General features: G+C 67.3%; 3 protein-coding genes across 6 annotated transcripts in view; 2 read left to right on the top strand and 1 right to left on the bottom strand.

The window, feature by feature from the left end:
- Positions 1–6,168, top strand: part of NPLOC4 (NPL4 homolog, ubiquitin recognition factor) — a 65,739-nt gene extending 59,571 nt beyond the window's left edge. Inside the window, exons 15-17 of the mRNA XM_072746226.1 lie at positions 13–129; positions 1,432–1,534; positions 3,908–6,168. Of these exons, the coding sequence (XP_072602327.1) occupies positions 13–129; positions 1,432–1,534; positions 3,908–4,065 (378 nt within the window). The 3' untranslated portion in view covers positions 4,066–6,168. The remainder of the gene's footprint in view (positions 1–12; positions 130–1,431; positions 1,535–3,907) is intronic.
- Positions 6,169–7,923: 1,755 nt separating this feature from the next.
- Positions 7,924–16,905, top strand: FAAP100 (FA core complex associated protein 100). Of its 3 annotated transcripts, none has more exons than XM_072746198.1 (9): positions 7,924–8,149; positions 8,397–8,521; positions 9,104–10,056; positions 10,981–11,137; positions 11,746–12,518; positions 12,624–12,770; positions 13,727–13,843; positions 15,532–15,618; positions 16,000–16,905. In XM_072746198.1, exons 1-8 carry the CDS (start codon positions 7,985–7,987, stop codon positions 15,573–15,575), a joined length of 2,481 nt encoding a protein of 826 aa, XP_072602299.1. In that variant the 5' UTR covers positions 7,924–7,984; the 3' UTR covers positions 15,576–15,618; positions 16,000–16,905. The 3 variants fall into 3 exon arrangements, with proteins under 3 accessions (XP_072602299.1, XP_072602294.1, XP_072602305.1); XM_072746193.1 differs by having other exon boundaries at positions 7,926–8,149; positions 12,624–12,760; XM_072746204.1 differs by lacking the exon at positions 8,397–8,521 and having other exon boundaries at positions 7,964–8,149; positions 12,624–12,760.
- Positions 16,906–18,496: 1,591 nt separating this feature from the next.
- On the bottom strand, positions 18,497–22,855 carry FSCN2 (fascin actin-bundling protein 2, retinal). Of its 2 annotated transcripts, XM_025999932.2 has the most exons (5): positions 21,880–22,794; positions 19,652–19,808; positions 19,316–19,437; positions 18,896–19,063; positions 18,497–18,820 (listed from the first exon to the last, which is right to left on the bottom strand). In XM_025999932.2, exons 1-5 carry the CDS (start codon positions 22,703–22,705, stop codon positions 18,615–18,617), a joined length of 1,479 nt encoding a protein of 492 aa, XP_025855717.1. In that variant the 5' UTR covers positions 22,706–22,794; the 3' UTR covers positions 18,497–18,614. The 2 variants fall into 2 exon arrangements, with proteins under 2 accessions (XP_025855717.1, XP_025855716.2); XM_025999931.2 differs by having other exon boundaries at positions 18,497–19,063; positions 21,880–22,855.
- Between the last annotated feature and the right edge of the window lie 3,922 nt (positions 22,856–26,777).

Below are 26,777 nucleotides of genomic sequence, written 5' to 3' on the forward strand. Positions count from 1 at the left end.
TCACCACTGTAGGACTTCCACAGTTTGGCCACCTATCTGTCCCAGAATACCTCATCCGTGTTCCTGGATACCATCTCGGATTTCCACCTCCTACTGTTTCTGGTCACCAATGAGGTCATGCCTCTGCAGGTACAGGCCTGAGTGTGCGTGCCCACTGAATATCTGGCTTTGGTGGTCCCCAGGTGGGGTTTGGCTATAAAAAAGATGCTTCCTTTTCTCACAAGCCAGAGCATGGCTGGGAAGCTGGGTCAGAGTCCCTCTTAGGTCCTGTGGGCAGTGGCTTTTCACAAGGGGCTTCTTGGTACAGAGATGGAGCTTCCACATTTAGCAATTACACTGAAACAGCTTCTCTAAGCCTCGGTGTCATGTGTGTCCCCCCCCCCCCATGGAGGACAGTTCCATTCGTCATAACTGCATGGGAAGCAGAGGACATTGAGCTCTGTCCTCTAGCATGGAGCATTAGAGATGCTGCACTCTATAACGGTTTCAGAGTCACAGCCCCTCCTTCTTACTGATATCTCCTCTCCTCCTGAATCAACTGTGGTTTTATTGCCTTGGCCCAGAAGGTTGGCTGGCATCCAGGCCCTGAGTGCACAGCTGCATAGTTGGCGTTTTGAAGACGTGCTGTCGGGGAGCCGAGAGCAAGTGTCACCAACAGTGGCTGCTGTCTGAGCAGCGTAGGGGCAGTGGGTCCACCCAGGAGGCCCTTACTTAGTTTGTGCCTTTCTCGTGCCTGAGACCCTTGGGAACAGCGGAGTGAGGGGAATGAATTTCTTCTGAGCCCCTGACTCGACACATTCCCTGAAGGTGACAGAGGGCAGAAGCGCCTCAGTCCCCACTTGTATCCTGTTCGGTCTATCTTGTGTCTGTATCTTGGCCCCAAACTACCTGCTTCATATATACCAGGCCCGTTTGTCAGTAGACATGTACTGTTTGGCAGTCACCTGTTGGAAAACATTTTCTGGGGAGCCCCTGAGATCCCCTGAAGCTTTAGTAGTTTTTCATTGTATAGACTATTTTAATTTTCTGTACTTGGACTCTGGAGGTGTAGGATCTAGAGACGGTTGAGAAGACAGAAAGCCTCCAGGAAAAGCATGAGGGTGGAGGGTGGGCCCCATGGCCGTGAGCTCCTGTCTGTGCATCCAGGTTCTCAGGATAAGGGATGTGAGCTCAGTATCTCGGTGGTTGAGCATAGTGGTCTGCTCGTGGCAGAGGGCAGCTCTTCAGGATGAACTTAAGTTTAGCTCTGAATTTAGCACTTGATTTTATAGATCTAAGTGTGTGGCATTTTGTGTTTCATAGTGACAGCCTGTGAGATTTTTTTAATTCCCTCTGGAGTATGTCTTGACATTGGGGAAGAAGAGTCTTATTAACAAGAGTGTGTCCACCATCGCACAACAAGTTGGAGTCTTCATTTTTGGGTTCTTGCAGGACAGCATCAGCTTGTTGCTGGAGGCAGTGAGGACCAGAAATGAGGAGCTCGCCCAGACGTGGAAGAAGTCTGAGCAGTGGGCCACCATCGAGCAGCTGTGCAGTAAGTGTCCCTGCCCTCCCATCACCAGAGCCCAGGGAACCGGGCACTACTCTGTAAGCTTCTGAGGTCCAGCACAAGCTGGGTGTCGAGGGCAGTCCAACAAGCGCACAGACTTTTTCATTGCTGCTCATGCACACTGTCAAAGCCACACAGATCTTGGGTGTTCAGCTCTGTGCTCGTACCTATATGTGTAGACGATTTGCTAATCATCCAGCATCTGAGGAGCAATTGGAAAGTCATTGCATTGTTTTTTGTTTTCTAATTTTTTAAAAAGATTTTATTTGAGATAGAGCATGAGCAGGAGGGGCAGAGGCAGGAGGAGAGGGAAATTCCCTGCTGAGCAGGGAGCCCGACGCAAGACTTGATCCCAGGACCCTGAGATCACAACCTGAGCTGAAGGCAGGTGCTACACCCACTGAGCAACCCAGGTTGCTGGGAATATCACTGTTTTAGATAAACAGAAACCTGGCGTTTCGCCACAGTGCTGAAAGGCCAGCACTCCTCAGGCTTTTCTTTTTCCCTTCTTACTCCTGGTCCTCAGACCTTTCTTGATGGACGAAGCGGAAAAGCCTTACAGAATAGAATGTAGGGATCTGTGTCCGCAGGGGCCCGCATCACCTCGCAGCCCCAGGCAGAGCCTCCCGGACTGCAGTCCCGGGCAGCTGCTCCCGATGTCCCTGCCCTGCCAGCGGAGGGCTCAGAGTGGCGGGCTGCTGGTGGGGTCCCTTCCTTTGTGGCTCTGAGAAATCCTGGAATGCCCTCTTCAGACAACTTTGAAAATACATGGAAATGTTTATACCGTTTCCTCAGTGTAGTGGGTTAGGTACTAGAACCAAAATTAGCCAAGAAAGACCCCAGTGGAACCTACGCCGTGAGGGAGCCTAGCGGACACCTCTTGTTCTCTCGATACCGATACCTGGGGCATCGGTGGTCTGGAGCGCCTCAGTAGTGGTTGTGCTACACTGTTTGTCAGGTTTTCTTTTCTTTCTTTTTTTTTTTTTTTAAGATTTATTTATTTATGATAGAGAGAGAGAGGCAGACACACAGGCAGAGGGAGAAGCAGGCTCCATGCTGGGAGCCCGACGTGGGACTTGATCCCGGGACTCCAGGATCGTGCCCTGGGCCAAAGGCAGGCACCAAACCGCTGAGCCACCCAGGGATCCCCAGGTTTTCTTTTCATACAAATCTGACAGAGCAGTACTGTAGCTGGCCAGCTGGGCCACGAGCGCTTGCTCTCCTGAAGTTCTGCTCACCACTCCAAGGCAGGAGCCCGCTTGTTCCCACCAAATTCCCTACAGTGAAGCCCCACAGCCTCGGGTGGCCAGTGGTGTGGTGCTGGCCACCCCTCTGCAAGTCTGTCTGCTTGCTGACCCCACCCCCGCCCAGGCCAGCAGTGTGGTTTTCAGATCCTTCACGGAGAAACACTACTCAGCAGCTTTAATGTTGTGGCACCATCTGTGTCAGTCCGGGGTGCCTGGAGAGGCTGCAGGCTGAGCCCAGCTTGGGGAACAGTCCATAAGCCTGTAAGATGGTGGTGGGGTGAGCCCACCTGCCTGGGGGTACCGCGCACTGTACAGGACTGTCAAGTCACTATGCCATATGCCCGAGACTGATAGAACCTCCTGTGTCAACTACACTAGGATGTAAAAACAACCTGGGTGACTTAGACTTTTCCCCACAAGAGAACAGCAACACTGAGCAGCCTCAGTCGGCCGGGAAATGGAGTTTACTCTAAGCAAGAGCCCATCACCCCCGTCAAAGCAGCCGTCAAAGCAGCCACAGCGCCAAGTGCTGGCGAGCTTACAGGGCAGCTGGAAGCCGCACGCATGCCAGTGACAATGTGAAAGCCGCCGCGGCGTGTTTTAGACACCTTGACTTCCTCTGTGATCCAACAAGCCTGCTCCTAGGTTTTCCCCCCAAGACGTGAAAACACAGGTCCACCCAGAGCTGAGAGAGGTGTGCCCGCGCATTGACGGCAGCTTTGTTGGTTGTAGCTCAAAAGTGTCAGTGGCCCAAATGTCCATAAGGAGGGGCACGGGTGGCCAGAGGCCGTGCTTTCACCGGGAACCCGCCCTTAGTAGTAGGAGGGGGCGCCCCTGACCCGCAAGCAAGGAGGGCAGCAGTGGGATGGAGCCGGTCGCGGTTGACAGCTTTGAGTTCTGCGGGCGGCCGCCCTGTGCGGCAGGGCTCTGTGTGCGAGCGGGGCCCCTCGGAGGCCCTGCAGCCCCGTCTGTCCGTGCCTCTGGCTGTGGTGGAGGCCAGAGTCGCCTTTTACTCTGCCGAGGAGCACGATAGAGGGCTCCCGGGGTGGAATGTCTTCCCCATGTGGAAACACCGAACAGCAACGAATGGCCACTTCTTTTCCACCCACAGGCACAGTCGGAGTACAGCTTCCGGGTCTCCACGAGTACGGTGCCGTCGGGGGCTCCACGCACGCCGCCACGGCTGCCATGTGGGCCTGTCAGCACTGCACCTTCATGAACCAGCCGGGCACCGGCCACTGCGAGATGTGCAGCCTCCCGAGGACCTAGGGCTCCCGGCCCCTGCTGGCAGGACTGGGCCCAGCCCAGCCCTCTCTGAAGCCGGGATCATCGTAACCATTGCCCGATGGCGGGCAGCCCTGACGGGCAGGGCAGGGTGGCTGCCCTCGGGTCTCTGACCCACAAAGCTTCTCAGCAGCAGGCTTCCCTGGAGGGAGAGCCAGGCTGGTGCTCTGCGGGCTGACGCCCCGTACCAGCCTCCCAGGTGGCGGAAGGACTCGGGCACCTCAGAACCGTCCCCTGGGGTTGGGAGGGGTGGGGAGGGCTTACTGTCACTATCCACCTTTCTCTTCCCTTCCTCTGGATGCTTTTTGTTCTCACCCCTCCCACGGTTTCAGTTGGGAGTTCCTGGTGGCTGCTGTACCCAGTTGCTCTGGGCAGACCCTGGCTGGGAGACCGCCTCTTCCCCTGCCAGGGGCCATTGCCATGGAAACCTGAGTGGGCCCAGGGTTCCTGGCCTCTCCCTTGTGCTTGATCTGCAGGTTAATTTGCTGCCCGCCCTCCTCCTTGCTCTCACCTGACCTCCAGGTGCGATTTTTAAAGTCTGCGTTGGTTGTAATAACAGTTATCAGTAATTTCTGCCCAGAAGACTTTTATTTATTTCTTTTTAAGATAAAAACTACATAAAAGGGGAGTGAGAGAGACTAGTTCCCACTTCCTTTCCTCTAGTAGTGAGTTCCCAGGAGCGGGTGCATGGAGGACACAGGGTGGGCGAGGGTGGACAGAGACCCACGGTCATTTCTTGGAAGTAAACCTCAGTGCCTGAGACTTTCTTGCCAAGCCACACAGCTGCAGATGTGGTCCAGCAGGAGGGCAGCGGCCCCTCCAGGAGGCTGATGCCTCTGGCCAGGCCTCCCCGGGGTGCACTGGGCTGCCCAGGACCCAGAGCTCTGGCCCCTTCTTCCCATTGCCCTGCCCATCCCCTGGGCTCCTGCACGGTGACAGAGCCGTTGCATCAGGCCCCCGTGAGAGTATGGGCTTGGCCTGTTATGAGGCCCATGGGGACTGTTGTGGGGTCCCAGGACAGAGGTCATGGTCAGGCCTTGCACCTGTGCATTAGGGTCCCCAGGCAGGTGTGTGCGGCACCCTGATGCCTCTTTGCCTTAATGAGGGCTGGGTCTCGGAGCTGCATGGCACCCACAGGAGAGGCTGGCCCAGACATTGACTGCCCTGGGGTCGGGGGAGGCCTGTGGGACCCTCCCTTAGCCACGGCACTATGGACAGAGAACTCTGGTCTCTGCGTGTTGGCTTTTCTGGTGGTAAGGGCTGTGCCTGGCACCTTCCAGTGCACCTGGTGTGGGTCACTCAAGACTGGTCTCTCGGGGCCAGGGCCCCATCTGTTGGGTCTGCCTTCAGCAGAGCCATTGGTGTTGGCGAGGGGGTGGGGTGGGCCAGAGACGTGCAGAGAAGCCGGCCTGAAGCACCGACCCCCGCCGGTGTGTGGTGTGTGGTGACTGTCCCGGAGCTCGGCTCCCAGCCACTCTCTGAGGGGCCGCCCACGGTCTTGCGGATGTGATTTTTGCGGCTGCGCTGGCTGGAGCTCTGGCCCCTGGGATCCGATGTGAGGCTGCAGGAGCCTGGTGGCCCGGGCCCCGAGCGCAGCCCCCCGTCTCCCAGGGCCCCTCCCCCCCGTTTACCCCAAGCTGGTTCCCATCTCTCTTCAGCCAACATTCTCCTCACTCTGAAGTCGTGGCAGATGCATAATTCGTTTTGTCTTTTAGCTGAAAGAAAAGCGTGATTTCTCTGCTTCTGGTTTTGAGTCACTTTGTTCAGTAACGCACTTTATTGTCCAAATAAATAGACTCCAAGCTCAGCGTAAGGGTGTGGGGGGTACCCCGCCGGAGGCTTTGCCCCAGCAGCTCAGCCACCTCCTCCCGCACAGAGGGGTCCCCCGCGCCACCTGCATCCTGCTGGCCCTCGCGTGGACCCAGCCTCTCCCCAGGGGACGCAGCTGGCTGCCTCGGCCTCTGACCAGCCTGCCCCGGGTGCTGCCGCTCCAGCTCGGCGGGGCTGCGGGGCCGTGGCCACTGGGCCTGCCATAGCGTTACTTGGACGCCGGCCCCGCCGTGAAGCCAATAAAACTCCTGAAGTGACTGCTGTGCTCCAGATTGTCATTCCTGGGCCCTGGGGCCTTCTGTGCCCCAAGCGTGCCTGCCTGCTGCTCCCAGGTCGGCCTCCTCAGGCCGCTGAAGGGGAGACCCCAGCGTGTTATGGGGCCGGAAGAGGAGAGCCGCCTCCCTCGGGTGCTTCCCTGCCCGTCGGCGATGTGGCTGCTCCTGGAGGGGGGAGGGCAGATGCTTGCAGCAGGTGAGGGACGCAGTCTGGAAGCCCCCAGACAGTGCGGTTATCGGGTGTGTGGGCTGCAGCTGACGTGCTGCTCGTCCTGAATCCCCTTGCCGATGGCAGCCAGAGGCACCCCCTTTTGCTGTTTGGATACCAGCCTCCAAACAACCGTCTCTACCACCCTGTCCTGTGGCCTTGAGACTCAGCGGCCACCGTCAGGGCCCCGGGGGCTCTCAGGGCTGGCTGCTCCCAGCAGCAGTGCAGTTGACATGACCAACCATAGTCCCCAAGTTGGTCACTGCCCCCCCCCACCCCTGGTGCACCTCAGGGAACAGCAGAGACCCTGTGCTGGCTGCAAGGGGTGCCCTGCACTCACTGGCTCCTCCCTGCATTTGGCATCAAGGGCAGTAACAGCAGTGCGCAGCTTGCACGCCCGCACGAGGCCCTGCGACTCCGCACCAGCCCTCAATTCCCTTTGTCTGTAAATCCCCTGGGACTGGCACTGGGGGAGGGGGGGTGGGGCTGTCCCTGGAGGTAGGCTGTTGACCATAAAGCCAGGGCGTGGGGCGGCGAGTGGTGACCCAGGCCGACACTGCCTGCAGGGGCATCCTGGCCAGCCCTGCCTCCCTCCTTCCCTGGTGCCTGGGAGGGCTGGGATGGGAGTGAGCTCGCCAGGCACGGTGGTCGCCCAGCGGGGGGAGGCAGAGTGCCCTCTCCTAGGGAAGGAGCCCGCCCTGCTCCCCGGTTGTGAGGGCTGTGAGGGCCTCCCGGGGTGCTCTTCCCCCAGCCCCGACTTCACCGTGGACGGCGGTGTGCGGGTTCACCTAGAGTTCAGCCCAGAACCCCCGCAGCAGTGGCTGCCACGGCCGGCGCGGGGTGCCCCCCTCACCCTGCGCTCCCGGGTCAGCGCTGGGGCTGGGGCTGGGGCTGGGGCCGCCCGGCAGGGGCAGGGGCCCCTCGCACGTGCCGGGCCTGGTCACACCGCAGGTGCCCGGGGGCGTGCGCGCTTGCACGCTCGCCGTTGCCTTGAGGGAGGGGCCCACGTGGCCGCTGCAGCCCTGGCCCCTGGGGTCGGCGCCTCCCGAGCAGGGAGCAGGCAGGGGCGCGGCGCGGGGAGGTGACCCGGGGAGGTGACCCGTCCCCACACGGCGCAGCGGGCAAACCCCCGACTCCAGGAGCGGCCCGCGGGGACCCCCGATCTCCGGGCCCGGCCTGCAGGGTCTCGGGGTCGGCCCGGTCCCAGGGCGCACGGGGGGACACGCGACGCGACCTCGCGCTCAACGGGGGCTCGGGGGCCCCGCACGGCCGTGGAGCGTGGGGGGCTGCCGGCCGCGGGGCCCCACCGGGAGGCCGCCGGGGGCGCGAGCGCAGGCCCTGGGAGTCCCGCGTGTCCACCGCGCAGCTCGCCGGGCGCAGCTGGGCCGGGGGCTCCCGCCGTCACCCCAGCAACCCGCGCCGCGGAGCCCGGGCCACGCCCCCGCCACGCCCCCGCCGGGCCGCTTTACGGCGGAGGGCGCGCCGCGACGTGGGCGGCCGTAAAGCGCCCCCGCCCGCGCCCGCCGCCCCACGCCCCCGCGCGGAGCCGCCTGCCCGCCTGCCCGCCCCCGCCCCCGCCCCCGCCCGCAGCATGGCCAGCCTGGCGCCGCGGGTGGACTACCTGGCGGCCTTCCGCTGCCCGCTCGGGGGCCCGGCGGCGGGGAAGCCGCACGTGCTGTGCCGCGGGGCCGAGCTCTTCGTGTCCACCGGGCGCGAGCTGGTCTACGTGTACGACCAGGAGGGGCGGCTGCTGACCGTGAGCGCCGGGAGGGCGGGGGGCGGGGGAGGGGCGGGGGGGCGGGGGCCGGCCCGGGGGGCGGGGGAGGGGCGGGGGGGGCGGGGGCCGGCCCGGGGGGCGGGGGGGGGCGGGGGGGCGGGGGGGGTGCTGGGGGCGCGGGGGCCGGCCCGGGGGGCGGGGGGGGGGCGGGGGGGCGGGGGCCGGGGAGGGCGGGGGCCGGCCCGGGGGCGCTGGCCTGACGCCGCCTTCCCTTCCCCGCGTCCAGGCCGCCTACCGGCTCCCCGGGCAGGTGTGGCACCTGGAGCTGTCGCGCCCCCGCGGGACGCTCTACGTGCTGTGCGCCCGGAAGGGCATCTACGGCTTGGCCCTGGCGCCGGGCCGGGCCAGCAGGTGACCCGGGGCGGGGCGGGGCGCGCGTGCTGGGGCCTGGGGCACGGGCCGGGGTGCGCCTCCAGCAGCCGCCCCCTCCTGCAGAATCCGCAGGAAACGAGCATCTGGCTGGTGTGCACCCGGGGCAGGGGCGTGACCCCCTTTTGCACGGGGCTGTGTGGTTAGCGTCAGCCAAAGCACCCTGAGCCCCGGCCAGTGGTTAGAGGGGCCGCCCCCGTGCACCAGTGCAGAGCCCAGTCGCAGGCTCGTGCCTGTTGCTGGGTCAGGACTGGAAAAGGGAGAGGGTGCGGTTCACAGACTAGGCCTTGGGGGTCTTACAGGTCTGCACCCATGAGAATTTGCTTCTGAGCCCCGTTTCTCAAAGCCCGGACACATCCCATTGCATGCGTGTCCTGGGGTGACTGGTGCCAATGACCGTGGTCCGTGGCCAGCTGCGCCTGGGTGGGCCTTCCCCACACTGCCAAGGGGCTGTCCTGGTCACTGAGGTCACTCCCTGGGAGACTCCAGGCCCAGTGTGCTCAGTGACACTGCGGGGACAAGAGCTTGCGAGCCTTCTGACCAGCGGTTCCCTGGTTTTTGAAGGTCCGTGAGCCAAGGTGACGGGGAGGACAGGGACAGCGAGGACAGTGCGGACGGTGAGCCCCCTTGCACCGTGATCCCCGTGGACCCGGAGGCCTGCGTCCTCCCCGACGCCACTCTGTGTGCTTTCACCGTGGTCGACAACATGCTTGTCACCCTGGCACAAGGCCCTGCCCGGTGGAAGGTACAGCTGTTTGAGTGTCCCTGTCCAGGGGACGACGCCAGACCTGGAGGCCAAGTCGGCGAGGTGGAGTTGTCCACCTCCAGCCCCCTGGCTGGGACCCTTGGGGAGCCCGCAGCCCCTCGCTCCCTGCCAGTGCTGTGCTGCGTGTCACCACCGGGTAGCAGCGCGCTGCACGGCCACGTGCGGGGCTCCGGGGGCTTCGCAGGCTTCACGCTGGAACAGGCTCTCTTTGGGCTACTCTTTGGAGTTGATGCCTCCCTCCTGGAATCACCTGTGATCGTCTGTGGCCTCCCTGATGGCCAGCTCTGCTGTGTGGTCTTGAAGAATCTGGTCACCTCACGGTTGTCCCCCGGTGACCCAAAGGCCCTCGTCAAGATCCTCCATCACCTAGAGGAACCCGTTGTTTTCATTGGGGCCTTGAAGACCGAGTCATCAGCTGAGGACACACACCCTGACTGCCTCGTGGCACTTGGTCACCACGGCCGGATCCTGGCCATCAGGGCCAGCTGGGACGAGGCAGGGAATCTGGTGCCAGACCTGCGGGAGTGCAGGCTCCCGGGGCCCGTGCTCTGTGCGGCCTGTGGCGCAGGTGGCCGAGTGTACTATAGCACCCCCTCGGAGCTCTGTGTCGTGGACCTGGCTGCCGGAGGCGCCCCCTGGAAGCCCGAGCAGCCTGACGGGGGCCCGGGAGACCTGCCATCTCCGCTGTGTCCCATAAGCTTAGGCATCTGCAGTGTCGTCACCCTGTCTGTGTTGTCCGAGATGCCTGAAGGTACGAGCTGCTGTTAGAACCTGAGACTCCGCAGCCTGTCACGGTGGGGGTGGGATGTAACGGGTGGCTGTCTCCTGCCCCGTGAACTGGCCTGCCTCCCTCGCCCTGCTTTGTTCCCGCGTCTCGCACACCTGATGGGGGGGCTTCCCAGCTGCCATAGCTCGGCGCCTGGCGCGCCTTGTTTCAGAGCCAGGGTGTGCCTGGTCCGGTGTCTTGTGTGGCTGGGGGTGGGGCTGCACCTGGCGGCCCAGGCAAGGGCATCTGTCCGTGACGGGGCTATGACGGGCAGTCCAGGGAGGTCCACATCGCTTCCGGTTAAGCCCTGGCGTTTCTGAAGGTTAGCAAACACCTGCCCCGCTTCCCGTGGGGCCCGCTCCCGGCCCGCTCTGTACCGGGCTCTGCTTGCCTGCGTCTGCCCCAGACAGAGCCCAGAGAGGGCTGGAGCCGTGTTTGCCCGGCGCTGTGGGGCGAGGACAGAGCCACCCTCCTCCAGTGCATGCGGTTGTCCAGATGGCCCACAAGGCCTGCAAAGCCACGGGGGTTGGTGCTCGATGTGGGGGGAGAGGCCGAGTACATGGCAGCACCACGTGCGGGCTCCGTACCCACCGTTCTGGCTGCCACGCCTTGGCCTGTGGGAGATGCCAGAGGGCTGCGGGAGGCGGGGCCCAGGGATGGGGACGGGGACGGGAGGATGCTAGGGACAGCAGGCTTCCAGAAAGGCCCCAGTGAGTGCGGCGCCCTTCCCATGCAGCCCTGGGGGCAGCCCCACCACGGCGGGGCCCCTTCGATAGTTCTCCGCGGCCCACGCGCGCCTGCGGGGCTCCTCAGGGCCGTGTCCGGGGCCTCCCTTTCTCCCTGGGGCGCTGGCCCCTGAGGACGGGCCCCTCCCCGCCCGCTGACCGGCCCGTGGCCGTGCCTCTCCAGGGGGCGCCAGGCTCCTGGCCCTGTCCACTGGGGGCCGCCTCATGATCTGCAGCCTGGCCCTGAGCTCCGACGCGCCGTGTCCCGGCAGAGCCACCGTGGCCGACAGCGGCCAGAAGATTAAGGAGCTGCTGTGTGACATCGGCACCGTGTCTGAGAGGTGAGCAGCCGCGCGGCCTGCGGCTCGGACAGAGGCCAGGGCTGCGCCCGTGGGAAGGTGAAGGGACGCCGCCGCGCCCTAGAGCCTGCCTGCTGGCCTCTTCTCGCCCCCTCCTGGTCCCAGCGGAGGCCCCAGCGGAGGTCCCAGCGGCTCTTTGCTCTGACCCGGCAGGGAAGCGGGCTCCCGCCGCCCTCAGCGGCCCTTCTGCTTGGCCTGAGTGCGTGGGTGGGCTCTGGTGCCCTGTGGCTGGGGCCTTGGTGCCTGCCGCCCTCTGGGCCGTCACGGAGGAGCACCAGGGCCAGCTCAGTGCGGTGGGATGCGGCGAGGAGGCCAGCCCCCCCGCGGACACCACTGGCCCACGCAGCCCTGACCCGTTGGCGCCGGGAGTGTGCGCCAGGTCAGCTCCGTCCTCTGGCCGCTGTGGTCCCACCGCCCGAGAGGAGGCGTCGGGCCAGGTGGCCAGGCGGGACCGGAGCGCTGCCCCCAGGTGGTGATGGCTCCTTACGGGTGTGTGTCCGGGAATGAGGCTCTGGTGCCTTCCACTCCCGGGAGCAGGGACCAGGCCCCCGCCGCCTTCCCCGCCCTCGGCGCACGCGTGTTCTTTCCAGGGTATCTTCCCTGAAGAAGGCAGTCGACCAGCGGAACAAGGCCCTGACGTGCCTCAACGAAGCCATGAACGTGAGCTGCATCCTACTGGCCAGCCGGGAGGGCCCCAGGCCCATCTCCTGCACCACCAGCACGGCCTGGAGCCGCCTGCAGCTGCGGGACGTGCTGACGGCCACCCTCCGGCTGCAGAATGACAGTGGCTTCCGTCTGGACCGGGGCTGGGCCTTGTGTGTGCAGGTGCTGACCAGCTCGCAAGCCCCAGACCCAGACGTGGCTGACTCGGCCACCACCTACACCATCCCCGTGGACCAGCTGGGCCCTGGCGATCGGCGGGAAGTGACGCTGCCGCTGGGCCCTGGTGAGGATGGCGCCCTGGACCTGCCCGTGACGGTGTCCTGCGCGCTGCACTACAGCCTCAGGGAGGTTGTGGGCGAGGCCCTGGCCCCCTCAGAGTCTTTCAAGGATTCCTGTTTGGATGAGGGCCCCCCCGCCGTGCTGCCCGAGCAGGACGGCATCTGCCTGCCCCTGAGTGAGCACACCGTGGACTTGCTGCAGTGCCTGCGCTTCCCTGCCCTAGCCGCACCCCACACGCAGGCTGCCAGCCTGCTGGGCCCCGCTTGCGACCCTGTGGACACCTTCTTGGGAACTCTCCTTGGGCCGCGCGGCGAGCCAGCGGGACCTGCTTCCCTGCGGGCCAAGTTCCTGCCCCCGTCGGTGGCCACGATCAAGGTGTCAGCAGAGCTGCTGAGGGCCGCCGTGGGGCCCAGTCATTCAGGTTGGTGTTGCTGAGTGGCCTCACTTGGCCCCAGGGCCTGTGGACACGGGGCCCCGCCCTCTTCTAGGACCCACCGGAGCTCACTGCGGCGCCCCTGTCCACCAGGCACGTCCCTGTGCTGTGCCACCCTGCAGTGGCTCCTCGCCGAGAACACCGCGCTGGAGGCCATGAGGACCCAACCGCTGTCCTCCGTCCAGGGAGTGGCCCCAGATGGCACCGAGGTCCACCTCACCATCCAAGAGGCAAGCAGGGGTCAGCACCCAGGGGAATGGGCCTGTATGGTAGCGGTTCTCCGCGTGGCATCTCGGGGCTGCTTGAAGGCGTCAAGGCACGGGTCGTCCACCTGGCCCGGGTTTCTGACACGCGCCTGGGGCACGGCTGTGCTGGAGTGGCCTCTGTGGGGCTGGGGTGTCCCTATGGGGACCGGCCTGTCCTTCACACGTGGGCCCCCACCCCACGCACTGGAGGTGTTCGTGGCCAGGTGCCCCGGCACTGCTTAGCGGTGGTCTGTACCCCAGGGCATCACCCACTGACTCCAGTCCCTGAGTGGGGACTGCCGGTGCTCTGGCCTCTCGCTCTCCACACTCGTTCCTCCCTGAGGTGCTCCTGCTGGCAGGCCCGGGCCACGTCCAGCAGACTCTTATGACCGAGCACTGGGGGTTTGCAGATCCGCCCAGGCTGCCAGGATGCGTGTCCCTGAGGTGGTGGGCCGGCCCCTGCACAGCCTTTCAGGCCAGGCCAGCATGTCTAGGTTGGGGCGTCCCTGGGCCCTGGTTCTGGGCCCTGCACCACAGGTGCTGGAAAGGGCCAGGTGCTCTTGGTCTTCCTAAAATGCCCAGGCCCCTGGGGCCTTGCACATCCTGGCCCACGGCCCATCCCTGTTGGGGTTTTAGCTTTGGCTTTGTGGGGTTGGGATGTTCTGGGGAGCAAGTGGCTGACTGATCACCCAGCCCGCTCCCTGTTTCACATCTGAAACCCTGGCCCTGTTGTTGGGGGACCTGGGATGCCCAGTGTGGGCCGCAGGGTGGTCCAGGCAGAGACTGTCCATGGTGAAGCAGGCACAGTCACTTCCCTGTCCAGTGAGGGTCATGAGTCTAGATTCCGAGGGAACAGGACTGGGGTCCCCAGGGCCTCTTGGGGACAGGTTGAGCTGCCCTCAGGGTGGGACGGGGCTGGGTGTGGGTGGTGAGGCTCCTCCCGTGTTGTAGGTGACCGTGACCCAGGTGTGTGCAGCAGGGCCCTTGCAGGCCATAGAGATCCAAGTGGAGAGCTCCTCTCTGGCCACCCTGTGCGGGGCTCACCATGCTGTCATTGGGCGTCTGCAGGTAGGTGGGCCTGCTTGGGAAGTCGGGGGAGGCGGTGGGGGCGGACTCGGGGCCCCAGGGGCGTGGCTGCCTGCGTGGGGGTCGCGGGACCAACCCTCCTCCTCTCTGCTCCTGCGTGTCTGTGTCGTGCAGGAGAGCTGTAGGCAGCGGGGTGGCCGTGGGGGAGCTCTACGGGTTGCCCTTCAGTAACAGGAGCTGCCCCTGCTGTGCTGGCAGCCCTCGCGCTCCTGTGGCAGAGGACGGTGCGTGTTCTCCGTCACGGTCAGCCGTGGGTCCCTGACCTTGCCTGGCCAAGCAGAGGTTGTGCGGAGAGGCCATGCGCCGGGGCTGGGTGCCCAGCGTGGCCAGGACGAGGCATCTGCACCCTGAGCCTCCGCATCTCTGTTGGGAAAGCGAGAGTGGGGCCACTGTCTCGGATCCTGCCGGGCGCCCCACCTGGCATAGCAGCCAGTAGCCACGTGGCGAGCCAGTCCGTTCCCTGCCCTCCCTGCCCCCCCCCCCGCCCCCCGCTGCTGGTTCTGCCTGTGGCCTTGGCCCCAGAGGACTCTGCGGGGACGGCCATCAGCCTCCCCTGGGAACTGGCCGTGCACACTCCCAGGCCCGCCCCAGACCCTGAGAATCGGAGGACCCGCAATCTAGGCTTTTAGGCTTTGACGAGGCCCTGAATGCTGCCGGTATCGACCCCCCTGTGCGCCCAGGGCGTGGGTGCCACTCAGGAGCCCATGTCCCCTGCGGTCACCCCGTGCAGCTCCACGATGAGCCCAGTGTGGTGCGTGCCGCTTGGGACTGTAGTTGCAACGCTGCGGGCTGTCAGCGGGGCTCTCCCAGCAGGGACACCCGGTCCCCAGACTGGTTCCCGTTCCTTCTGCCCAGAGAGGCCGGCGCCTCAGATGACGTGTCCCCATCCCAGATCCTGCCGGGCACGGCGGCCAGAGCGTGTGCTGGGGGGAGGTGTGACCACCTCGGGCGACAGGAGTTCAGTGCTGGGGGCCGAGGCCTCGCCCCACGGCCACGTGCAGACAGAGCTGTTCTTCATCTGTCCTGACTGCTTGTCCTCATTGCTCCCCCTCAGACTTGGGGCGCACCGCGTGTGCTCCTCCTACCTCGTTGGCAAGTGCGGTGCAGTCCCAGTGCAGTCACGTGCCGAGCTGCTGGGGCAGCACTTGCGCATGTGGATTTGGGGGCCACGGTTTGGCGGCTAACGGGGAGGCTGGGTGCCCCCGCAGGAATCTGTGAGGGGGCCGCAGGCCATGGGCCCTCCTCTGCCAGCGGACACTGTGCTCCCCGGAACAGGAGCGCCCGTGAGAACCAGCACGTGTTCTCTTGGCTCCTCAGTTTCGGGGACCTGCCAGGTGGGTGGCAGCCACAGAGGCTGGCGGGGCCCTCATCGCCTGAGCCTGTCTGGGCGCTCAGATCTGAGCCCCCAGGAGCCGCCTGGGCTTCCCCCAGAACGTGGGACAAGCAGCAGCCCCAAGGGGGGCCATGCCGAGTGCATGTGCCACTGGGGCAGTTTGGGTGGCCCCCGCGGGGAGCAGCAGCCAGGACTGAGGAGCAGGTGACTGCCAGGTACCTCTCTGTCAGGCGAGGGCTGGAGCGGAAGAGGCACAGGGGCCTCGGAGGTGGCGGAGCAGGGCTGAGGTCAGAGGGGTGGGAGGCGTCCTCTGCAGCCCCTGCCCCTGTCCCCCCAGAGGATGGTGGTGCAGCAGGCTGCCCAGAGCTGCAGCCCGCCTGACGTCCGTGTGCAGTATCTCCGCCAGATCCACGCCAACCACGAGGTGAGGCCCCTCCGGCTCCTGTCCCCGGGGCCTCCCAGCGGCCTGGCCAGCAGGGACCGGCCCCAGCCGGGCTTCTCTGGGCTCACACAGTGGCGTCATGGGTCACCCAGCACTTGCGGGCTGCCCAGTGCTCAGCCAGGGGACTTCGCTCCTCGCTCCTCATGGCTGTCCGCCTCCACTAGGACCCTTCTGTCCCCTGGGGAGGGGGTCCCCCTCAACCCAGCTGTTCGCTTCTGTCCTGAGGGGACTTGGCCTGGCTGCACGTCCCATGCAGTCCTGGGTCACCTGCCACAGCCCATAGGGTTTGTGCATGATGGGAGTCCCCAGAGGGGTGCCCGGCAGGAAGGTGGGGTCCGAGCCCTTGCTGCCCGCCCCCCCCAGGCGCTGCTGCAGGAGGTGCAGACCCTTCGGGACCGGCTGTGCACGGAGGACGAAGCCAGCTCCTGCACCACTGCCGAGAGGCTCCTGCAAGTGTACAGGCAGCTGCGGAGTCCCAGCCTCCTTCTGGTGTGACGCCCGCGGGGCCCATCCGTCCCACCACAGTGCCCACGTGGTCTTGGGGAGGAAAGCCCAGGACGCGAGCTGCTGCTGCCCGGCTCCTGACCCTGGTGTCGCTGTGAGGAGTGGGGGAGGCAGCTGAGCTTGGCTGCCGCACAGGACAAGGGCACCGGCCGCACGTGGGTTACAGGCGCTCAGGGAGGTGTCCACGCGGGCACGGGGCCCTGCCCTCACTCCCCGCCCAGTCCGCCCGCATCAATCCTCTTCCTTCAGCAGCTGCCCACGGCTCCCCACTGAACCTGGTCATGGCACAGGAGCCCTGGGGTGGCTCAGCGACACCCTCCACCCAGACGTCAGGCCCTGGACACGGGGCTGGGGCCACAGAACGTGTCGGGGTAGGACTTGGGGTGGGTTCATTTCTGAGGCCGGGGCCGTTCCTACCACTCCGGCCCCCACTCACCATGCACACACCGTCTTGCCCCCACCCCTCCGGGACCTCAGCCCTGCCCCTGTGCAGCTGCTGAGGTTGCCAGCTGGGACCACGTTCCCCGTGGCTTGAGCACATCACGCAGGTGCTTCCGGCCGGGCTGCACCCGCGCCTCGCACTGTGCGCGGTGTCCAGGGCCCCTTGGCCTGGGCTGCGGCTCCGCTCTGGTGCTGGTGCTTTTAGCATCTGGGGGGGTGACCCTCCTTTTGGACTCAGACATGGACACGGTGCTCTCCTGTGCGTGCGGGAGCCGCGAGGCACCCCCTGCCCCAGGACAAGTCTGTTCTTCGTGTTGAACTGTCTCAGCTTCCGCTGTGTGTTTTATTGGGGGGGGGGGGGCAGTTTCAGCTGCATTTCTGGGCCCCCCAGGTACACTTGGGTGAACCTTGTGTTGGCCTTTCCATGGTTGTAGGAGCCAGTAGGGAGTCCCCCAGCGCTGGGCCGAAGTGCCCACCCGGCCTTGAGGGTGTGGGAGGACTGAGCCATCTCCCAGTGGGTGCTCCTCGTCAGAGCCAGGAGAGTGGGGGTGGCTACACGGAGTCCACGCTGGGGGGCGGGGGGCGGCAGTACCTCCTCCCTGGGCCCCGGGGGCCCGCTGGGCTGCCTCTGATTCCCACCGCGCAGCTGTGGCCCCCGGGGACGCCTGGGCACTGGTCCTCCCAGGGCTGGAGCAGCAGTGGGAAGGGGCGCTTCTGCTGCTGGCGGGAGGCCTCTCGGGGGCGGGGCAGGTGTGGGGCCGTCATTCAGGGCCTGCCACCTAGTCTCCAGAAAAGGAGAACCCCAGGGACGCCTGACAGGTGACAGGAAGTGCAGTGGAGTCACACGGAACCTTCACAACCGAGGGGGGACCGTGGTGGGGCGAGGACCAGTGGGACACAGGACATAGGACGGGCCTCGGCCCAGCCGGATGCTCAGGGCAGCGGCAGATCCGCGGGGAGCCTCTGCTGGGTGCCCTGCCAGCGCCCCATCAGGGACGGGATGTCCCACGGCTCCAGGTGTCTCTCGCCAGCCTCTGCTGCATGGGGCTCCTCACCCCCGGCGTGGCCCCCTCCCCCGGTAACCAGTCTGCCATGAACCCCCGGCTGGGCCCTCCTGCAGCCCCCCAGGTCCTCTTCCTGCCTCGCCTCCCCGGCCACGCGTGCTCTCCTCAGCAAGTGTCTGTGGGCAGGTGCGCCATGACGTCAGCAGGGGGTTCGGGGACCCCAGCGGGATCCTCACACTGTGGTCAGCGGGGGGCGTTGGGGATGCCAGCAGGATCCTCACACTGGTCAACGGGGCGGGTTGGGGCTCCCAATGGGACCCTCACGCTGTGGTCACTGGCTGTCACCCTGGGGCGGCCGGACCTGAGCAGGTGACCCCAAGCCCCACCCCGGGTGCCAGCAGGGGGCAGCACAGGCTGTGGCTGTGGCTGTGGCTGTGGCTGCGGCTGCGGCCACCGCCTCGGGGCTCTGGGTGGGTCCTCCCAGGGGGGCACACTGGGGACTCGCAGGAGGAGGACAGTGAGGTGAGGAGCAGGCCAGGGTGGGGGGTGGGGGGTCGGGGGGCTTCCCGCTGTGGTCTGCACATCCGCCTGGACCCCCGCCCCGCGAGCACGCCCCGGTCCTCACTGACCCACCGTGACCCCTGCTGGGGGGTTTCGGGACCCAGGCCGGGGGAGCAGCTTGGATGGGCGCCTCCCTTCAGGCTCTAGGGCACGTGACCCCCGGGGTCCACGTCTCCCCCTGGGCTCTCCCCTCTGATGCCCTGGGTCACCCAGCTCACCCAGGAGGCACCGGCCGGGGTGGGGGTCCTCGGGGGCTGGGGAGCCGCAGACCTTGCCCTGGCATCCGACCTGCGTGGGGCAACGAGGGAGGGTAGCGGGAGGCCTGGAACCCCCTTGCTGGGCCGGAGGGCTGGGGGGCCTGCCCCCGGTGCTTGGGGCATTGCCTAGGACACCGCCCCGGGAAGCCCCCCAGACCCCAGCGGCCGCCACCCCGCCCGCGGCCCCGGAGCCGCCAGGCCCGACGCAGGCTCAGTACTCCCAGAGGGCGAGCCCCGCGGGCGCGTCGGCGTCGGCCCGCAGCAGCCCCGAGGCGCCGCCGCGCAGGTACTTGCCGCCCCGGGCGCGGATGGCCAGGCGGCCCCGGCCGCGGAACTCGAACAGGAAGTCCTCGGGGCGCTCGCCGTCGCTGCGCACGCTGCCGTGGCTGCCCGTGTTCCAGAACCCGCCGCCGCGGCCTGGGGGCGAGGGCGGGTCGGCGGGGGCACCGGGCGGCCCCCCACCCCGCGCTCCCCCGCCGCCCCGGGGCCCACCTCGGATCTGGTAGGCGCCGTCGCTGAAGCTCAGGTGGAAGACGTCGTAGACCGAGCGGTTGGTGTCCAGCTGGTTGGAGCCGCGGCGGTGGCAGACGAAGCCATCGAGGCCCCGGAGCACGAGGATGGGCCGGTTGATGAGCTTGAGGATGAACTCCTCGTCCTCACCTGGGGGGTCGGGGTCGGGCCGCCGGCGGGGTTAGGGTGGGCGGTGGGGCCCGGGGCACAAAGGGCCGCGGCCGCCGGTGACCCAAGTCCCCGGTGCCCCTTCGCGGCGGTCGGTGCCCAGGGCTCCGGCTCCTCGCCGTCGGGAGCGGTTGCCCGGCGGAGGGGCCAGCTCTTAGAGGCGGGGTGTGGGCAGGCGCCGTCCCCCGGGAGAGGCCCGGCCCCGGGTCCCCAGGACACGTGGCGACTGCTCACCCACAAAATCGCTGACGGCCGCCAGCTGTCCGTTCTTCTTCATGCACACGTAGCGCCCGTTACTGGCCTTGAGGGCCACCCGCCGGCCGCGCCACTCCACCTCAAACATGGTGTTGGCAGAGCTGGGAAGGTCAGGGTGAGGTCCCCTCAGGGCAGCAGGGGGTCGGGAGCCGAGGGCCAAGCTCCCCTCTCCCCCTCGGGTCCGGCACCGAGCCCAGCCTCCTGCTGGCCCGCACCCCGCACCCCGCACCACCATCAGAGCCCCCCTCGCCCCAGTGGGGGCTCTTTCCTGGCTGGACTGCTGCTGCGGTCCTCGGGGGAGGGGGAGACACTCACACCTGCGTGGCCGTGGCCTGGATGCCCCCGTGGGCGACGAGGGTCCAGTAGCCTCCGGTGCTGGAATAGAAGGTGCACTTCCCCGTGTCGCCGTCAATCTGCATCAGGAAGGTCTCATGGTGCAGCTCTTCGTCCTGGTTGGCTGACACGTTGACCCCTGCGGGAGGAGACGCAGCCCCTCACGCCTCTCCCTGGGCGGGGGCGGGGGCCAGGAAGATGGGGAGAGCAGGCTCTTGGGGCACCTGCCGGCAGAGGGGTCTCCTCCAGAGCCCTTTGGAGTTAAGGGGCGCCCGGGGGGGCTCAGCCGTTGAGCATGTGCCTTTGGCCCAGGACATGACCCCGGGGTCCCGGGATCAAGTCCCGCATCAGGCTCCCTGCACGGACCTGCCTCTCCCTCTGCCTGGGTCTCTACCTCTCTCCATGTCTCTCATGAATAAATACATAAAATACTTAAAAAAAAAAAAAAAACAAAAAAAACCCTTTGGAGTTAAGATCTAGAAGGCGCTCCTCGGAGGCAGGAGCCGCGGGCGGGCGGCCACACTGCAGCCCCGACACTGCGTTCCCTGCGGGCCTCGGCCTGACCCCCCGCAGCCCAGGAGCCAGGCCCCGCGGTGCCAGCAAATCCCCCGCTGTGCTAATCATCGGGTAATCTGCCTGCTGCTGCCCTGGCGCCCCAGGACCCACACCAGCGTCTATTTATAACCCCCTCCGAAGCCGCTGGGTGGGCACAGCCGGCTCCCTCATCTTCCCCCATCCACGGCCCAGGGCACAGGTCACCTCTGAGGCCTCCTCCTGTGTGCAGATGGCAGAGTGGGAGGAAAGGGAGCCCGAGGGTCCCCAGGAGGGCAGGGCGGCCTGCGCCGGAGGGGTGAGCCCTGCTGTCCTCCACCAGCGCCCGAGGCTGCTCCTCCCGGCCCGGGGCAGCGCCATCCCCGCCGTCCCATCAGCAGCCGGGATGCTTCGGTCACGTGATCGGCCCTGAGCTGGCGACCGTGTCCACCTGGGGCCCCACCACCCCCAGACTTCCACTTCTACGAAGCCCGGCAGTGGTTGTGGCAGGAAGAAGCCGACTGGTTCACGGGGGCAGCAAGAAAAGGTGGTGGGTGGAGAGAACGGAGAACCGGGGTGCTCCCAGACACCCGGTGGGGAGCAAGACGGCTTGGGGGCGGCCTGGCCAGCAAAATTGCTGATATCCGCAGAGCCCGCAGCTCCGCCTGCCTCCTCCCCCAAGACCCAGCCCAAGTCCTGCAGCTGTCGTCGCCAAGGCAACATCTGAACATGGGGGGGGCAGGTCACAGGCCCCGGGGTCATTGCACAGGGCCGAGCAGGCCAACGTGGGTGCCCCCGCCTCTACGGCAGAAGGCACTTCCTTAGCAGGGAAATGGCCCGTGGCAGAGACAGTCCGAGCAGGGCGGCACCCACCACCACCGTCCCCAGCAGCGCCACCGCGTCGCGCGCCACCTGAACCCGTACAAGTGCTTGCGTGCCCAGTGCCTCCCCCGAATCGCACGGTCGCCCGCGCTGTCCCGGCGAGCCAAGCCCGGGGCCTCCCGCAGGCCGGAGCGCGGAGTGGCTGGACCAGGAAGGACAAGGACTGATGGTCTCCGTCGGGGCCCAGGACCGGGCCGGGATCCACTCGGGCACTCGGGAGGTGTTTGCTGAACGCCTGTCGCTGCAGGACTGGCCTTGGGGGCCCCGGAGCCGCAGCGGGGCTGCCCCTCCCGCATGCTCCTGGCTGGGCCCCTGCCAGCTGGACTCGCGGTGGCCGTGGGCCAGGTCAGGGCGTGCCGGGCCACTCCCGGGTCTGTGCGCCCAGGTGGGGGCAGCTAGGGGCCACCCCGGGACCTCAGGTTCACCTCGGGGCCGTGTGGTCACGTATGGGGGCTCCTGGTCACATGAGGCGGGGCTGACGCGGAGCTGCACCCGCCAGGCAGCGACAGCGCCTTCCACCAGGAAGCCAGGCCCTGGGCGAGGCCACCAGCCTGGAGGGACCTCCAGGTCCCTCCTGGTTGGACGAGGATCCCCACCGGTCAGGCACGGAGGGCTCTGAGTCAGGGCCGCAGCCCAGGGCCAGTGTGCTCGGGCCCCCCCTTCCTGTAAAGTTCAGAAGACGGAGCAGACGAGAAGGGGAGCAGGGGGCAGCGCAGCGGGGGCACAGCCCCCCCACCCCCCGCAGCCCCGGCCTCGCCCGCCTCCCGCGGGGCGCCCCCGCCCCCAGGGCCCGGTACCTTGCCGCACCGACACGTAGCGGCGGTTGGCGGCCAGCAGCACCACCTGCGGGTGACTCTCCTCCAGGTCGAAGAGCTCGTCCTTGCCCGGCCGCGTGTTGCGCCCCGCCCTGAGCGAGCCGGCGGGCCCCGCGGGCGCCAGGTAGCGGCCGTCGCAGTCCTTGAAGGCCAGTTTGCCCGCCTTGAACTCGAGCGTGTAGCGCGCACTGGCCTCGGGCTCCCACACCAGGCGGCCGTCGCTGCGCAGGTAGCGGCTGTCACAGGACTTGAGGCAGTACTGGCGGTTCTGGAAGATGAGGGTGATGAGCGCGTCCACGCCCCACGGGGTGTTGCTGTCGGCCGCCATCTCGTCCTCCCGCGGGCACAGGTGCACGTAGCGCCGGCGGCTCACGCTCAGCAGGTGCGCCTGCGGGTGGATGGCCAGGTGCACGGTCCACAGCTCGGCCGCGGAGATGGCCGTGGCGAAGCAGGACAGCCGGTCCTCGGTGCCGCCGAAGAAGCGGCCGTGCGGCTCGGACCGCAGCACCCAGCGCCCGTCGGGCTGCGGCAGGACCAGGAAGCGGCAGTCGCGGCCCGGCCGCTCGGCCTCGCAGGCCACGCGCCCGTCCTCCTCGGCGGACAGGTAGCGGCCCAGGTGGCTGCTGCGGAGCAGCACGGCGCTGCCGTGGCCCGGGTCCGGCTCCAGCACCCACATCTGCTTCCTCTTGAGGCTGGGCGCCGAGGCGTTGACCTTGAAGCCGAAGCTCTCGGCGGTCAGGTAGCGGTCGGCGTCGTTGACGAGGCCGAACTGGATCTTCAGCACCTGGTGCAGCCCGTTGGTGGGCATCTTCGGGCCCGGCCCCGCGCCCCCCGAGCGGCCCGGGAGGCTCTCCGCGCGTCCCCCGGACGCCCCGCCGGCCTCATGGACCTGCCGCCCTCTGGCCGCGGCGGTGAGGGCGAGTGGGAGGTGGATCCGCTGCGCCGGCTTTGGGACGCGGCTGCCTTTTGTTGCCTCAGCTTGGATCTCAGCCACCCGTGGACTGCGGGCCTGGCCGGGCCCGGGGGTGGGAGCTCCGCCCGCGGCCTGACCGCCTCCCCGCTGTGCGCCGGCGGCCCCCAGGCCCTCCCGCCCCGGCCGCGGGCTCGCCCCTCCTCGCCGTCCAGGGGCCGACGCGGCTCCCGCTCCCCAGCCCAGCTCCTTCTGGTGGAAAACTCGCGGTGAGGCCGCAACCCGATCGCAGCCCTCCACCCTCGGCGGCCGCCAGATCCTCGGCCAGATCCAGTTACCGCTTCTCTGATTCCTGGTGCCAGGAGCCCGGCAAGGCCCCCGAACCCAGGCAGCCCCGAGCTCGCGTCACCGACGTCCCCCCGGGCCGCTCCGGGGCCGCAGCCCGCCACCCGGCCCGACACCCCTCCCCGGGCGGCCTGGGCGGAGCGATGGCAGGTGGGGGTCGGTGCCAGAGACAGCAGGCGCGCCCAGGCGTCCCCATCCCGCACTCGTGGCGCCCAGACCCCAGCCAGGGTGCAGGCGGCGTGGGGAGGCCGTCGGTCGGCCCAGGAGGGGGCCCGGTTGGCCCAACACGGAGCCGGTGACGTCCGCCTCGGGGACCACGCGGAGGGGAGGCGGCGCGGGCGCAGAGCAGGGGCGTCCTGCAGGCAGCAGGACCCCGGGGCAGAGGACCCGGGCGTGAGCACCTCGAGGCCCACGCGCTGCTCCCTGCGCCGTGGCTGAGCTGCGGTGGGGCCAGCCTTGCTGCGTGACCCGGGGACCCCTGACTGAGTTGGCGTTGCTGGGCAACTGGTCTGATGTGCAGGGTCTCTATGGGGTCTGGCCCCCGGGGGTGTGGGGGCAAAGGCCTGTCAGCGGGCAGGTGGGCCCCAGCCTTGGAGAGGCGGGAAGCTGGCCACCCCCAACCCCAGCCCCCGGGACCCCCAGGTGACACCCCTGCCCTGAGCCCGAGGAGGCCATCTTCGGGGACCTGCAGGGGGCCTGCTGGGCCGCACCCGGCCTGTCTGTCTCCTGCACCTGCCTCAGGGGCTGGGAGCCAACTCGTGCAACCAGAGCCGCCCGGCCTGGGCCCGGGCCAGCCTCGGTGTCCTCTTCCTTATCCAAGTGTGTGACCCTCAGGCCTCCCTGGGGAATGGGCCCGGGGCCACGGGCACTTCCAGCCTCATGGCCCCTTGATGCGGCAGGCAGCAGCACGCCAGCCCTCCCGGGGCCGTGGGGGTCCAGCCGCCTGCAAGGGCCGGGCCCAGGGGGCGGGCAGGGCAGACACTGGAGACCAAGGGACCTGTCCCCTCCCTGGGGCCCAAGCGGGATCCAGGAGACAGACCCGGCACCAGTCCCCACAACAGCCTGGTGCCCGCTGCGGGTTGGTCCGGCGGGGCCGGTCTTGGCGCCCCCTGACAGCATCGTCCATCTCTGCGACCCACACAGGTCGGTGGGGCGCCCACGGTGTGCCTGGCTGGGCTGTGTGCGGGAGATGCGTGTGGGGTAGCACCCCCTCCCCAGAGCGAGCGCCCGTGCTGAGTCCTCCACGTCTCGGCCCCGATGCCAGGGAAGAGTCCCTGGTTGGGGAGTAGGAACCATGATGCTGTCCACACCTGTTTCTCGCTGGGTCTCACTTCCTGCCACCCCGCAGGGTTGCAGGAACACGCGTGGAGCAGGTGCCCAATGGCAATGCTCAGTTGGCCCATGCATGGGCCCTTGGGCCTGCGGGGCAGCTGTGCCCACGGTCACCCCAACTCCCAGCCAGGCTCTGAGGGAGCCCGGGATGCCCGATCAGCGTGAAGGCCTCATTAGCGCCTGACTGGTGCTGGCAGGGTGCTCGCGGGCATCACGTGCCCAGTGGGAGGAAGCCCAGCTGCCAGGCGCTAAGTGGGCCTGGCTCCAGGCAGCGTCTTGGTGGCCGAGCCAGAAGAGGCCGTGGTCTCTCGGCTCTGGGGCCCCAGAGCCCCAGGTGGGCACAGGGTAGGGCTGTGAGCCAAGGGGTGACCTCGCAGGCCCCAAGGGGGACTCTGAGGGGTGGGCCGCCCAGCCCAGGCTTCCTTGGAGGGAGGAGTTTGCACGGATTGCCCCCCACTCCCTCTCAGGAGCCAAGCCCCGAGCCCAGATGCCTGCCAGGGGGCGTGGCTCCTTCCCGGATCCCCCGCATGGCCCTGGCGCACAGTAGGCACCGCGAATGTTTGGGAGGGAGGCTCTGGTTCCCGTGTGACGCACTGAGCCTCTGCAGGGGGGAAGGCGGGGTGCCCGGCAGCGCGGGGCGTGTGCAGGGGTGCACACGGACGCGGCGGGACACACTGCGCCGTGGTCCGGGCTGGGCCGGCGCTGGCCCTGCAGATGCTTCCCTGGATCCCAGCCTCACAGCCCACGCACGGCTGCCCAGCAGGGTGGTCAGGGCAGGGCCCGGCACAGCGCAAGGGAATCCGATTCAGGGCTGTGTCTTCAGGCAGCAGGGAGCCCTCCTCTCGCGGGCACACGTGCCCCTGCCATGGGGGGTCCACACAGCCACCCACGGTGGGCACCGAGGCCTGCGGCCTGCCCAGGAAGCCCTCGGGGGCACCCAAAGGTGCCCACTTACCTCTGAGCCTGGCCTCCTGGGGGATGGGGGTGTACCCCGGGTGTGTCCAGAGCCCTGGGCTGTCATCTGCCACCACGGGACAAGGCCTGAGCACGGGGGTCGGGCTGCCTGATGCACCAACTTAAATATGTGACATGAGGAGAGATGCCTTTCCTTCTCAGGCACTGAGATGTCATCGGGCGAGTGGCACCCCCGGACCCCCAGGTCAGGGAGCGGCCGGCTGCAGATGCCGGCAGGAGCTGGGCCTCGGAGGCGGAGGTGGCTTCAGCTCCCCGCAGCTCCAGCAGACAAGGTGGGGCAGACACGTGGCCTCCTGGGCCTCCGAGTGAGGTCAGCCGCCGCCAGGAAGCCCCCAGCCCCCTGGCACCCACCCTGGAGCTCTCGGGAGACTGTCCCCTCCCTGGGATGGGGGGGAATGGGCAGGCCTGGCCACCCACAGGGCTCCCCCCTCCCGTCAGGCCCCTGGTGGGGGTGGCTACGGGCACCGGACTCCCGGTCCCACATATCTAGACCACTGGCCTTGGCCGCTGCAGCCCAGCCTGGGCTCCTGCCAGCGCACGGCGTGCTGCCATGGTGACTGGCGCGTGTACCAGGCTGGGTGCCCGGGCAACGCTGCCGCTGGTGGCGTGAGCTGGCACTGGCCCCACATGTGTACAGGCTGGGGGAGGGGGTGGCTCCCCACTTCGGTTGGCCTGGAGCCCTGGAAACTGGGACGCGGCCCAGGACGGAGGGGCCTCCCCAGGCCACACCTGTCCCAGACCCACGTCCTGGCTCCGGCTCGAGCAGTGCCAGCTGGGCCCTTGCCTGCAGGCCGGCGGGTCTCTGGGAATCACTTCACACGAGGAAATCCCAAGGCCCAGCCCGCTTCCTGGGCCCCGCTCCCCGCACCTCTGTCCCACTCTGCCCAGGCACTGTGTGCCCCACACCCCCGGGGCCCGGCCGCTCTGGCCAGCCCCCATGGGGGTCTCTGCTGTCCCCGTGGGCCCGTCCCCGGGGCGAGGCAAGGCTCTCCTGCTGGCCGGGACCTGCGGGGCCCAAGGCCCTGGTTTCCAAGCTCCCAGGCCCAGCATCTGTCCCCGGGGTCCAGCCGGGCCGGCGCCCAGGGCCCAGGCCCCTGCGCTGCTTCTGCAAACAGGCCCGGGGCTTGGCTGCCTCATGATTTTTTCATGGCCGAGCTCCTAGGCCACTCTGAAGTTCCGTTTACACGGGCAGGCGGGGCCTGGGTTGGTTTACGGGAGTCTCCAGGCGGTTTAGGGTGACAGGAGCCCTTCTGCAGGGCCGCAGGGAGAGGGCAGTGTTGGAATGAAGAGTGTGGGGAGGGGGGTCCGGCGGCCTGGC

This window comes from Vulpes vulpes, chromosome 2 (genome assembly GCF_048418805.1).
Source record: "Vulpes vulpes isolate BD-2025 chromosome 2, VulVul3, whole genome shotgun sequence".
Lineage (NCBI taxonomy): Eukaryota > Metazoa > Chordata > Mammalia > Carnivora > Canidae > Vulpes > Vulpes vulpes.